Source organism: Podarcis bocagei (assembly GCF_964188305.1).
Source record: "Podarcis bocagei genome assembly, chromosome: 14".
NCBI lineage: Eukaryota > Metazoa > Chordata > Lepidosauria > Squamata > Lacertidae > Podarcis > Podarcis bocagei.
In genome coordinates this window covers 2,444,615-2,458,302 of record NC_138139.1, presented here as the reverse complement: position 1 = coordinate 2,458,302, position 13,688 = coordinate 2,444,615, and the positions used below count along the sequence as shown (strand labels likewise).

The following is a 13,688-nucleotide window of genomic DNA, read 5'->3' as shown; positions in this document are numbered from 1 at the left end:
ATGTCAGGAGTGCTCTGATGGTGTTTCCTGCTTGGCAGGGGGTTGGACTCGATGGCCCTTGTGGTCTCTTCCAACTCTAGGATTCTATGATTCTCTTTTTAGCTCATGAGGCTCTTAATCATGAGGTAGCAGGGCAGCAGTTGAAGAAGGAGCAAAAAGGGTTTTCTTGTGTGTGTGTTTCTTTGTGGCTGATTAGCTGTTCTCCCTGTGCAAAGGTCAGAGGGGGCAGGGTTTCTGTTGAGGAAGGTGATTAGCTGTGGGAGGAGCTTATCAGAGGTAGCAGGGCAGCGGCGCGCGCTGTTTGATCCATCTTTTAGATTTAGGGGCGCTAGTCTCAAACGTTTGTTGGGGGAGACCTAGGTTTTTTGTGGGGGGAGTTATTTGTCCTGTCTTCACGCTTTTTATGATGGAGGACCGCTGTAGCCACCCCAACGACGTTCTCAAGATGGAGGGGGAGGGAACAGCTGCAGTCGCCTGCGGTTCCTGCGCAATGTTTGCCATCTTGCCAAAGGTTGCAGGCAGCTTTACCTGCAGCAATTGCATGTTGATTGCCCTCTTAAAAGACAAAGTCCAGCAACTGGAGGAACGTGTAGCTACGCTCCAAAGAATTAGAGATCTGGAACTCTTCTTGGAAGCAACAGAGCACACCGTCTCCACCAAGGAGGAGACAGGGGACTCCCCTGAGAAGGAGGCTAGTTCATCAACACAGGAGCCAGATATATGGAGAAACGTGACTCAAAGAAGTAGGAGGCCCAGGGTTCGCTCTGATTGTTTAGAAATACACAATCGCTTTGAGGTCCTCTCCCCTAGCATGGAAGACGAAGAGCAGACTCCATCTGAGGATCTCTCCCTCATTTCAGTCGATCAGGTATATGAAGACGAGCAGCAAAGTCAGTCCTCAGGGAATGTGCAGGCGACCTTGGAACGGACAGCTCATGGAAGAACCCCGACCAAACCTAAGAGGAGGCGTGTAGTGGTGATAGGGGATTCCCTACTGAGGGGAACAGAAGCAGTGATCTGTGGGCCTGACAAGATGTCTCGGGAAGTGTGCTGTCTCCCCGGGGCTAAGATCCAAGATGTAACTGAACGACTGCAAGGAATCATAAAACCCACTGACAAATACCCCTTCCTCTTGGTTCATGTGGGAACCAATGACACTGCAAGCAATAGCCTCCAGAAGATCAAAGGAGACTACGAGGCTCTGGGCAGGAAATTGAAGCAATTAAATGCACAAATTGTCATCTCATCTGTCCTCCCAGTTGAACGACGTGGCCCAGGGAGAGAGGGAAAAATAGTGGAAGTGAACAGCTGGCTTCGCAAATGGTGTAAACAGGAACGGTTTGGATTCTTAGATCACGGACTGCAGTTTCTTGAAGATGGACTTCTGGCAAGCGATGGGCTGCACCTCACAACGGTTGGGAGAAATGTTTTTGCCAAAAATCTCAGAAACCTCATCAGGAGGGCTTTAAACTGACTAATGTGGGGGAGGGAGACAGTGCTCCTGAAGGTAGGAGTCTATCAATTGATGAAGATGATCATCCAAATGTCATAGACCAAATGGAGCAAACAGCACGCAGACCTAGTGGTGGGAGGAAAAAATCCTTAAATAAGAGACATGGGGGAATGATTAATGGACTTCAATGTCTGTACACTAATGCGCAAAGCATGGGAAATAAACAAGATGAGCTTGAGCTCTTAGTACAGCAAACTAAATATGACATAATAGGCATCACTGAAACCTGGTGGGATAAGTCCCACGATTGGAATGTAATAATGGAGGGATACAATCTATTTCGGAGAAACAGACCAGACAAGAAAGGAGGAGGAGTGGTGTTATATGTCAGGGATGTGTATACCTGTGAAGAGATCCAAGATTTAGAACCTCAAAGCCAAATTGAGAGCATTTGGGTCAAAATTAAGGAAGAGAAGAATAACAGAGACCTCATTGTGGGAGTTTACTATAGATCCCCAAGCCAAACGGAGGACATAGATGATGCCTTCCTGGAACAGATGGCCAAGCATGCAAAAGGAAGGGAGATAGTAGTAATGGGGGACTTCAATTACCCGGATATTTGTTGGATGTCAAACTCAGCCAAGAGCATAAGGTCAAACAGATTCCTCACTGGCCTTGCAGACAACTTCATTGTCCAGAAAGTGGGAGAAGCAACAAGAGGAACAGCCATTTTAGATCTGGTCCTAACCAATGTTGATGACCTGGTTAGTGGGGTAGAAGTGGAAGGATCATTAGGCGCGAGTGATCATGCTCTTCTGAAGTTTACTATACAGTGGAAAGGAGCAGCCAAGCATACTAGGACTCAATTTCTTGACTTTAAGAAAGCCGACTTCATAAAACTTAGGGAAGTGCTGGGTGAGATCCCATGGACAGTAATACTAAAAGGAAAGGGAGTTCATGATGGCTGGGAGTTTGTTAAGAGGGAGATAATAAAAGCACAATGTCAGGCAATACCAATGAGACGGAAACATGGAAGGTGCCTAAAGAAGCCAGGGTGGCTATCTAAAGAACTTTTAACTGAGTTAAGATTAAAAAAGGATGTGTACAAAAAATGGAAAATGGGGGAAACCACCAAAGAGGAATTCAAACAAATAGCCAGCACGTGTAGACACAAAGTCAGAAAAGCTAAAGCACAGAATGAACTCAGGCTTGCTAGAGAGGTTAAAAGCAACAAAAAAGGCTTTTATGGGTATGTTCGTAGCAAAAGGAAGAACAAAGAAACAGTGGGGTCACTCAGAGGAGAAGATGGTGAAATGCAAACAGGGGACACAGAATGGGCTGAACTCCTCAATGCCTTCTTTGCCTCAGTCTTCTCCGATAAAGAAAACAATGCCCGACCTGAAGAATTTGGAGCAAATGATTCAGCAAAGGAAACACAGCCCAGAATAACTAAGGAGGTAGTACAAGAATACTTGGCTAGTTTAGATGTATTCAAGTCTCCAGGGCCAGATGAACTGCATCCAAGAGTATTAAAAGAACTGGCAGATGTGATCTCAGAACCACTGGCAGTCATCTTTGAGAATTCCTGGAGAACAGGCGAAGTCCCGGCAGACTGGAGGAGGGCAAATGTTGTCCCTATTTTCAAAAAGGGGGAAAGAGAGGACCCAAATAATTACCGCCCAGTCAGTCTGACATCAATAGCGGGGAAGATTCTGGAGCAGATCATTAAGCAAACAGTCTGTGAGCACCTAGAAAGGAATGCTGTGATCACCAATAGTCAGCATGGATTTCTGAAAAATAAGTCATGTCAGACTAACCTGATCTCGTTTTTTGACAGAATTACAAGCCTGGTAGATGAAGGGAACTCAGTGGATATAGCCTACCTTGATTTCAGTAAGGCATTTGACAAGGTGCCCCATGATATTCTTGTAAAGAAGCTGGTAAAATGCGGTCTTGACTATGCTACCACTCAGTGGATTTGTAACTGGCTGACTGACCGAACCCAAAGGGTGCTCATCAATGGTTCCTCTTCATCCTGGAGAAGAGTGACTAGTGGGGTGCCACAGGGTTCTGTCTTGGGCCCGGTCTTATTCAACATCTTTATCAACGACTTGGATGATGGACTCAAGGGCATCCTGATCAAATTTGCAGATGACACTAAACTGGGAGGGGTGGCTAACACCCCAGAGGACAGGAACACACTTCAAAACGACCTTGACAGATTAGAAAACTGGGCCAAAACAAACAAGATGAATTTTAACAGGGAGAAATGTAAAGTATTGCACTTGGGCAAAAAAAAGAGAGGCACAAATACAAGATGGGTGACACCTGGCTTGAGAGCAGTACATGTGAAAAGGATCTAGGAGTCTTGGTTGACCACAAACTTGACATGAGCCAACAGTGTGATGCGGCAGCTAAAAAAGCCAATGCAATTCTGGGCCTCATCAATAGGAGTATAGCATCTAGATCAAGGGAAGTAATAGTGCCACTGTATTCTGCTCTGGTCAGACCTCACCTGGAGTACTGTGTCCAGTTCTGGGCACCACAATTCAGGAAGGACACTGACAAACTGGAACGTGTCCAGAAGAGGGCAACCAAAATGGTCAAAGGCCTGGAAACGAATGCCTTATGAGGAACGGTTAAGGGAGCTGGGCATGTTTAGCCTGGAGAAGAGGAGGTTAAGGGGTGATATGATAGCCATGTTCAAATATATAAAAGGATGTCACATAGAGGAGGGAGAAAGGTTGTTTTCTGCTGCTCCAGAGAAGCGGACACGGAGCAATGGATCCAAACTACAAGAAAGAAGATTCCACCTAAACATTAGGAAGAACTTCCTGACAGTAAGAGCTGTTCGACAGTGGAATTTGCTGCCAAGGAGTGTGGTGGAGTCTCCTTTTTTGGAGGTCTTTAAGCAGAGGCTTGACATCCATATGTCAGGAGTGCTCTGATGGTGTTTCCTGCTTGGCAGGGGGTTGGACTCGATGGCCCTTGTGGTCTCTTCCAACTCTAGGATTCTATGATAATCTCAGGTTGTATGTTCAAGCACCAAGTTGGGCAAAAGGATTCTGACACTGCAGAGGGTTGGATGCAATGGTCCTTGTGGTTCTTTCCAGTTCTACAATATTAGGATTCAAGAATAACTGCTGGGTGGATAGAAGTCATCAGGAAAACAGTGCTGGGAGGAAAGGATCAACCCTCTTCCCCAGTCTTGGATCTTTTGCTTGGAGTAGTTTCCGTGCACAGCCTGAGGTGGTTGCAACCCAGGCACAGGAATACCACTACAATACAAATTGTGATTTCAAGAGGTGGACTATGATTATCTGCAGATTCCCAGTTTTCAGTAAGTAGTCTTGAAGATGAGCAGCAATAAATGGTGTTTGCTCTATTCTGTGGAACTTAACCCTAAAACATATGAGCTTTACGAATGTCCAGTGCTGTCCAATATAAGGACCAGCTAGCTAAAAAGAAGGCATGAGTTATCACTTAGCTAGGATGAAAGTTATAGGAGATTCTATATCATGGTCCGGAGGAGCTACACATATAGGAGGATGGGAGCTGCATGTACGGCTGGAGCTCGCATTTGTATTTTTGCCTTTGCCATTTCCATTTGACAGGGAACAATATAAGCCACTTTTAGACTAAATAATGACTTTCCTTTTCAACTACAGCAGTTTGAAAATGTCATTTGGAAATGTCAAATGAAGTCCCAGCTGTTCACGATTCTGACCCATGTGTTTACAGCTACTATTGATACAGTCTAGAAAAGGTGTGAAAGTGATTGGTGGTGGGAATTTGCAGTGAATGGGAGCTTCCATGCAATTGTGCAGCTCCCATTGGAACTTCCCTGTATAGGGAAGTTATTAATGATTGATGTTTTAGTTTGTTTTTATAGTTTGCTGGAAGCCGCCCAGAGTAACTGGTGCAACCCAGTCAGATGGGTGACATATAGATATTATTATTATTAATAATATTAATATTAATATTTCACATGCGTTCTCCATGCCCTATTTGTGTTGAAGGCCTGCACTGACATTCTGCCCTGCACACTTTTTAACAGCTACAGCAGGAACCAAGCTTCATCAAAGAAAGGCTGAAGTTATATGAAGCACTGAAGAAAGAGCACGATGCTCTCCTTGGTTCCAGAGCATCCAGCCAAAGCAGACCTATCAAAATCACTCTTGTTGACGGGAGGAAGATGGAGGGGGAATCCTGGAAAACAACTCCACATCAGCTAGCTCTACGAATTAGGTAATTTTCCTTGCAGACAGGGTTTTTGTCATCCTCAGATGGCGCAGTGGGTCAGTGGGTCTGGCTGTTAACCAGAAGGATAGTGTTTTGAGCCCACCCAGGGATGGTGGTGGGCAGGATTCCTGTGTTGCAGGGGGTTGGATTAATGATTTTATGTATGCATGTACACACAGAAAAAAGCACGTAGAGAGAAATATATAATAGCTGTGATTAGAGAGGGGGAAATGCTAAAAATACTTTGTGTGCAAGTTAAAGCTTAAACTATCTTTTTTGCACATCTATTTTATGTACAATTAAGCTTTAACATCTGTACCTTTCTCTCTGACCTACCATCAAGCCCATCTCTCAGCAACTGTAGAATTAAAAGTTTGATGGCCTCAAAAGGAGGACATCTCTGGCAGGTTTTTTAGAGGTGACATTTTTAGCATGCCTTTGCTCTCTTTAGTCGTGGACTTGCTGATAATGCCATCATAGCCAAAGTGAATGGTGAACTGTGGGATTTAGATCGGCCGATGGAAAGAGACTCTTCCTTGGAGCTGCTCACCTTTGATAGTGAAGAAGCTCAAGCTGTACGTAAACTTTTTTTTTATCTCTCTCTTTGTAAAATAATTTGAAAACAAAAGTCCTGATCCAGCAAAGGAAGTCCTTGTACAGGCAAGGCTTTTTTTCAGCCGGAACGAGGTGGGTGCCATTGCAGGCCAGCACCCCCCCCCCCCGGCTTTCCCACTGGCTGCCTGGCAATGGCACCAACTTCAGTAAAATATTGGGGGAGGCTGCCCCTCACTGGTATGTCGCCAGGAGGGTGGGCAGTGAGAAGGAAGCCAGAGTCAATCGAGGACAGCCCAGGACGAGAGCCTGTGGCCCATCAGAGGCGGCACCACCTTCCTCCCTCACCTGGTGCTTTTGAGACCCAGGCAGCCGAGCTTCAGAGGCGATGCTGCCCAGACTGGGGCTGGCACTGAGAGGCTGAGCTGGGGCTTGCCAGGGGACAACAGCAGGCACAGTCCACATACTGCCCGCTCCTCTCCTCACCCAGATGCCAGCAGCCAGTGGCAGCCACGTCCCCTCTGTGGAATTTAGTATGGTGATGGCACATAGCAGCAGTGTGGAAATAGAGAAGGGATGATGGAAGTAAAAGGTTACATATTGTAGACTAGGATGTGAGCCAGCCTTATCTAACCATGTACAGGTGATCATGTATGGCATGGATCAGGTAGATCAGGACCAACTAATAGAGCTTTGAGTGATGTGCAGCTGATTGGAGTTTTTGATCCCTAATATTTTAGCAAGTAAAATTGAGAGTAACCAAAAAATAATAATCTGTGGTGATAATTTTCTATCTCAACCTTGTTGTTCTTTACCTACAACACTTGAATGCTAAGAGATTGCTTTTGATCAGGCATTTTTGCTAGCTAATTCTGTGTTTGAACCCCTGATCTGAAGCAACTCAGATATACAAATCCACATGTTATCCCAGAAGTTGGCTCAAGGTGGCAAGTAGGTGATTGGCTCTACTCTGTGAGTGAACATTTTTCATCTGGCTCTGGTTGATGGACCTTAGGGTTCGAGGTGGGGGAACAGATTGTGAAATCTGCCCATCTCTGATACATGGGGCATGGTACAGGCAAAGGTTTCATATTGGAAAATGTAAATATTTGATTGTGTGTTGCTCAGCTCTAATCTATCTGTGAGGGGAATAGGGAACTTACTAATAATTAATTGCCTCATGATCTATTTTTTATCTTTGCATGCAGGTTTATTGGCATTCTAGTGCTCACATTCTTGGAGAAGCAATGGAAAATTATTATGGTGGATGCTTGTGCTATGGACCTCCCATTGAGAATGGTTTTTATTATGACATGTACATTGAAAACAGGTATTGTTTTGTCAACAAGTGTTGGCATTTTGGAGTTGGTATAGCACAAATGAAGTATAAACTTGGGTTTTAATGTAACCTCTTCCTTAAAACTACATTAGAATATTTACTATCTTCACCATAGCATCAGTACACAGTAGCAGTCATGTGTTCTGCAAAGGAGGTGTTGGTGCCTGCATTTCCTTTCACCAGTGGAAATGTAGAGGCAAAATATGACTATTCTTAATGAAAGAACCATTGGTTATAGAATTTCATACTATGCTATTTTTTCCTGTGTGTTGGGAGCTATTTTTTATTTTATTTTCAGGGAAAATTGACGCCTGCAAAATCTCCCCACCTGCAGGCTCAGATGATGGCCCAGGCAAAGCTTTGCCACTTGAATGTCTTGATTGCATACATTTTAAAATGTATTTTATTTATTAAAATCCTTATACCTTGCTTTTCCAACAATAGTATCCAAGGTGGTTTACAATGATCAAAGGCACTCCAGAACAAAAATACAACATACCACAGTAAGGTGTGCAGAGTAAAGCTAAGCGAGCTAAATGGTCATACAGATGTGGAAATAAACAATTATTTTCCTGGTGTCTAAACATCAACCTTGCCACTGTCCCCAAAATCCAAGATGATTAAATCAATATTAAAAGTCTATATTGCTCATTAAAATGTTTGCCCTTTAAATGCATCATTATTTATATATTTAAATGTATAGAAACTAAGGCTGCCACCTTAACCCCAGTTATCTGGGAGGAAGCCCCATTGCATTCAGTAGTGCTTACTTCTGAGTAGACATGGTTAGGGCTGTGCTGCATGTTTATAATTTAAAGGAACTTTAGTCATAAATAAGACCATCTTCTTTAAACTGCCATACAATGGTGAAAAAAAGAACTGCATAGGATTTTCAGCTTGTAATGGAGGATGCTAAACTTTCATGCTGCTCTGCATGCTCTTTTACTTTAAGATCATTGGCCTTTCTTTTTTCTAGAGGTGTATCTAGTACAGAATTTCCAACCCTGGAGAATCTGTGTAAAAACATCATAAAAGAGAAGCAGCCTTTTGAAAGGCTAGAAGTTCGCAAAGAAATCCTGCTGGATATGTTTAAGGTAAGTCTCTGGGTTTGCTAATGTTCAAAATCATCCACTGCAAACATTGCTCTGAACTTTGGAATCTGAAGACTAGTACTTGCTCATGCTGGCTGTTTCCACAGCATGTAAATGCAGATACTCCCTCAAAACCATTGACTTTCCACAGTCAGGGGTGCAAGGGCCACAGCAGGCAGGAAAGGGGCAAATATTTTCAATGCTGCTTTTCTCCTTTCTTAACAGATAGGGAACCTGGGGCTCTTCCAGCGTTGTTGGACTTCCAGCTTACATAACCCCCCCTCCTCCCAGCATAGTCAGTGGGCAGAGATGGTGGGAGTTTGAGCCCACCAACTTATGGAGGGCCACAGGTTCCCCATCCCACTCTAGGGATAATAGTGTTTTCTTCTCAGTTGTCTGTTTCCTCTTCCCTGCCCAAGAGGCTGCAAACCATTTTTTATGCTCCTTGCTCTGCATATCAGGTACGTGCCCACAGAACTCTTCCGTAGCCCTGTCCTACAAAGTCTCTTTTTTCCCTGAAATGTTGCTTGGGGCAGGAAGAGAAAGTCACCGTGAGTGGCCGTGTGTAGCTTAAGCCTGTAGTTATTTCAGAGCAGAAGCTTCTGTTAGCATTTCTTGGTTTGAGAAGCAGGAGACTGCTTTAGCCTGCAGTTACTTTGGCCCTGGTGACCTCACCATCTTCTTTAATTCGTGATGAAATTGTGTCCTGAAAGAAGCTGTGCTTAATATAGCTAATATGCAGCCAAACCATCTCTTCCCTGTCTAGCTTCCCCTGCATGTTTCGTAACATACTCTCTGGCTGGTAGGAGTGTCAATCTTCCCAGGCTATGTCTGAAGAAAGAAGTCCAGAAGCTCTTAGCAAGGCATCCAGAAATCTTGCAAGGGCTGCACAATAAGGCGGCTGCTGTGCCCCTTTTAAATAAGAATGTAGGAGGGACCGTACTCTAGAGGCAGAAGGTCCTAGGCTCAATCTTTGGCATTTTCAATTACAAAAGGATATGGAGTAACTGTAGGTATATGTGAAACGGAAACTAGTAGCCATTCCTTATCTGCACAGTGCAATGTAAACAATCTAGATGCAGGTGGCTTCAGGGTCAGAAGTATGAGGTTCTGCACAGTGTCTCTTTGGGCCCAGATACAGAGACTGAGATCAAGAGCTGAGTTTGTTCATTTCTCTCTCTCTCCTCTTCTCCCTGCTGGGAGGGGGAGAACCATCTCCCGGTGCAGACCGTCCTAGCAGCATGCTAGTGACTGATTTATGGGCCAGTGATGTACAGAACCATTAAGCTGTAAGCGGGCAATAAACCTTACTGCCTGAACCATGGGCATGAGGTGAGTTTATTGCATCAGTGATTGTCTCCGCAAAAGGCTTGACAACTTTCAGAGTGGAGCACGCAGAGGAACATGCAGGACACCTTGTGAGTTTGAAAAGATGCTCACAAAGATTCAACAGTAACACCCTGGAGCTGCTGCTTGTCGGAATAGGAAGTGAGGTAGGCCAGTGGTCTGCCAGAATAAGGCAGCCCAGACTGCAACTCCCATCATGCCTGACCAATGGCCACACTCAGTAGAGGTGATAAGAGTTGTATGACATCTCCAGGGCACCAGGTTGCAGAAGGCTAGTATATGGCTTCATGCTTGTTCAAGAAAATTCAAATTCTCATTTTGTTTCCTCCCTTACCTTTTTGCTCCTCTTCTGCATAGTATAACCAGTTTAAATGCCGAATTTTGAATGACAAGGTTGACACACCAACAACTACAGTGTACAGGTAAAAGGATGCGCAGTTTTGACTCAAACTTTCAAATGTGCTATTTTTTTTAATTCTTAGGAAGAAGGCATTTGTAAGATGTATGTAGTTTTAAATTTTGAGAGAAAATTATATGCTCAAATTTAGAAAAAAATATATACTGTATATATAATGAGAACATAGTTGCTTTATTATTATTGCTTATAACATACATCATGGAGGAGGGAACAAGCTTGTTTTCTCCTGATCTGGAGGGTAGTACCCTACCCAAACCAGTGGCTTCAAGTTACATGAAAGGTGATTCCAACTAAACATCAGGGAAAACTTTCTGACAGTAAGAGCTGTTTGGCAGTGGAACAGTCTCCTTCAGGATGTTGTGGACTCCCCTTCCTTGGAGGTTTTTAAGCAGAATGGCCATCTGACATGGATGCTTTGACTCAGATTCCCACATCGCAGGGGGTTGGACTAGATGACCCCCAAGGTCCCTTCCAACTCTACAATTCTGTGATGGTTCTTTGATCACACCATCAGTGTACATGGTGCATTATGGTAAGCAAAAGGCAGGTTGCTGCTGCACAGATCTGACAATCTAAACTCTACAAAAGGAGGTTCAGGTGAGGCAAGGATCAGTGTAGTGGTACCTCGGGTTACGTATGCTTCAGGTTACAGACGCTTCAGGTTACAGACTCCACTAACCCAGAAATATTACCTCAGGTTAAGAACTTTGCTTCAAGATGAGAACAGAAATCGTGCGGCAGCAGCGGGAAGCCCCATTAACTAAAGTGGTGCTTCAGGTTAAGAACAGTTTCAGGTTAAGAACGGACCTCCGGAACGAATTACCGTATTTTTCGCCCTATAGGACGCACCGGTCCATAGGACGCACCTAGTTTTCAGGGGGGGAAATCAAGGAAAAAAATATGATTCCCCCCCCCCCGCAGCTCTGGGAGCAGCAGACAGGCTGCACGCAGCCTGTGCGCTACTCCAAGACCTCCTCCCTTCTGCTGGCTTTTCTACGGGGGGGGGGAATTCTCCCACCTCCCGCAAAAGCCCAAAGGAGGGAGAAGGGACTGTCTCGGCCAGTCAGTCCCTTCTCCCTCCTTGGGGAAAAGCCCCCAAGAGCCGCTTGCTCTTTAAAGGGTGCACGGCTCCTGCAGGCTTTTCTAGGAGGTGGGGGAATTCCCCCCCTCGTAGAAAAGCCAGCAGAAGCCGCGGAGCCCCTTTAAAGAGCGCACGGCTTTTGCCTGCTTTTGCGGGAGGTGGGGGAATTCCCCCATCTCCCGCAAAAGCCCAAAGGAGGGAGAAGGGACTGATTCGGCCAGTCAGTCCCTTCTCCCTCCTTGGGGAAAAGCCCCCAAGAGCGGCACGCTCTTTAAAGGGTGCACGGCTCCTGCAGGCTTTTCTAGGAGGTGGGGGAATCCCCCCCCCCGTAGAAAAGCCAGCAGAAGCCGCGGAGCCCCTTTAAAGAGCGTGCGGCTTTTGCCTGCTTTTGCGGGAGGTGGGGGAATTCCCCCACCTCCCGCAAAAGCCCAAAGGAGGGTTGGAGAGTAGCGGGAAGGCGTCGCGCACCTTCCCGCTGCCCCCCATACTCTGGGGCTGGCGATGGGGGAAGCGCTGCTTTCCCCCACCGCCAGCCTCAAAGAGCAGACTCTCCTGGCTTCAGCGGAAGCAACGCGAAGCCAAGGAGTCTGCATTCGCCCCATAAGACGCACACACATTTCCCCTTCATTTTTGGAGGGGAAAAAGTGTGTCTTATAGGGCGAAAAATACGGTACATACTTAACCCAAGGTACCACTGTAAATGCAGTTTCGTGAAGTTCTTTTGTTTCAATTAAACATATAATCTGTAATATACAATATACACGTACAGGTTCATACATCACGCTAAAGGGAAGCATAAAAAAGATTCATTATGATCCCTACGTCAAGAGTTTGTGCAATGCAATCAGAAATGGAAGCTTTGGTTTGAGGTGGATTTTGTAGACCGTGGTTTTGAGATGCATTTTGGAATGTCTGAACTGAAAAGCCGTAGTTATAAGCTGTTGCTCCACCTTAGAAGCTGCTGCGCCATGGAGAGGGGCACACCTGAGAACAAGCACTGCAAGGATGCAAAACAGAAGCCAACAAGCAGCCACAAAGCCTGGTTCCCAGTCACATTTTTGGAAGCACAAACCAGGGCTTGGTGTGATGCCTCAGGTTCATTTTAAGTGCAAGAAGTTCAGATGAACACAACTGCATGTGTGACAAAGTTCAGAGTGGATTACCTTTTGTTTGGCTATAGACTTAAATGAACTGGGAACCTGATTTTTTCTAATTGCATCTTAACCTTTATAATCTTCTGATAGGTGTGGTCCGCTGATTGACTTATGCAGAGGCCCTCACGTGAGGCATACTGGGAAAATTAAGGCCTTAAAGATTTTTAAGGTAAGCAAGCCCTTTAAAGATTAGGATTTTCAAGAGTGAAACACCCTTATAGCAGGGAGTAAGCTCCCTTGTGTTGAAATGGGGTTGCTTCGCAGTAAACTTGAACTGTACCTCAAATAATATGGAATGCAGTTTGTATGGTACTGTGTGACGGCCCACTCATCTTCCAAAGGCTGTTGTATTGCTTGGCTGTTTAAACACTTTTTTCTATTTCAGAACAAACAAATAATAATATTGCCTCAGCTTTGCAATCCCTATAACTACAGTGGTACCTCGGGTTAGAGACGCTTCAGGTTATAGACGCTTCAGGTTACAGACTCCGCTAACCCAGAAATAGTACCTCGGGTTAAGAACTTTGCTTCAGGGTGAGAACAGAAATTGTGCTCTGGCGGCGCAGCAGCAGTGGCAGGCCCCATTAGCTAAAGTGGTGCTTCAGGTTAAGAACAGTTTCAGGTTAAGAATCGACCTCCAGAACGAATTAAGTTCTTAACCCGAGGTACCACTGTATATTAAACATTGTTTTTTTGAGGTGGGGACTTTTCGTATTGATAGAATTGAATGTGGTGGTTGATGTGTAAACCACTGAATTTTTGTTATTTTCAAAATACTTTTGTTGATTTTTTTAAGGAAAATAGAAAGAAACAAGATACAGGGTCAAAGAGAAACGGGGGGGGGGGGGGGGAGAAGCAAATAATAACCAGTACCTTCACAAACAGGAGGGGAGAAACTTGCAGTGTATATTTGTATAAACGGTTGGTCATAGCAGAGTTATGATATATATACATTTATCATTATGTTTGCTGGCTTGTTATGAAAAACAAATATAAGAACCCCACTTTCTG

The 13,688-nt window shown here is 44.9% G+C and overlaps 1 protein-coding gene across 2 annotated transcripts in view; it reads left to right on the top strand.

Annotated features, from left to right (window-relative positions):
* The window catches only part of TARS3 (threonyl-tRNA synthetase 3), a 29,660-nt gene that overhangs the window by 1,834 nt on the left and 14,138 nt on the right, over positions 1 to 13,688 (top strand). For both annotated transcript variants that reach the window (XM_081170555.1, XM_081170556.1), the window contains exons 3-8: positions 5,511 to 5,701; positions 6,147 to 6,270; positions 7,456 to 7,577; positions 8,563 to 8,680; positions 10,382 to 10,446; positions 12,768 to 12,846. In XM_081170555.1, coding sequence (XP_081026681.1) covers positions 5,511 to 5,701; positions 6,147 to 6,270; positions 7,456 to 7,577; positions 8,563 to 8,680; positions 10,382 to 10,446; positions 12,768 to 12,846 — 699 coding nt within the window. The remainder of the gene's footprint in view (positions 1 to 5,510; positions 5,702 to 6,146; positions 6,271 to 7,455; positions 7,578 to 8,562; positions 8,681 to 10,381; positions 10,447 to 12,767; positions 12,847 to 13,688) is intronic.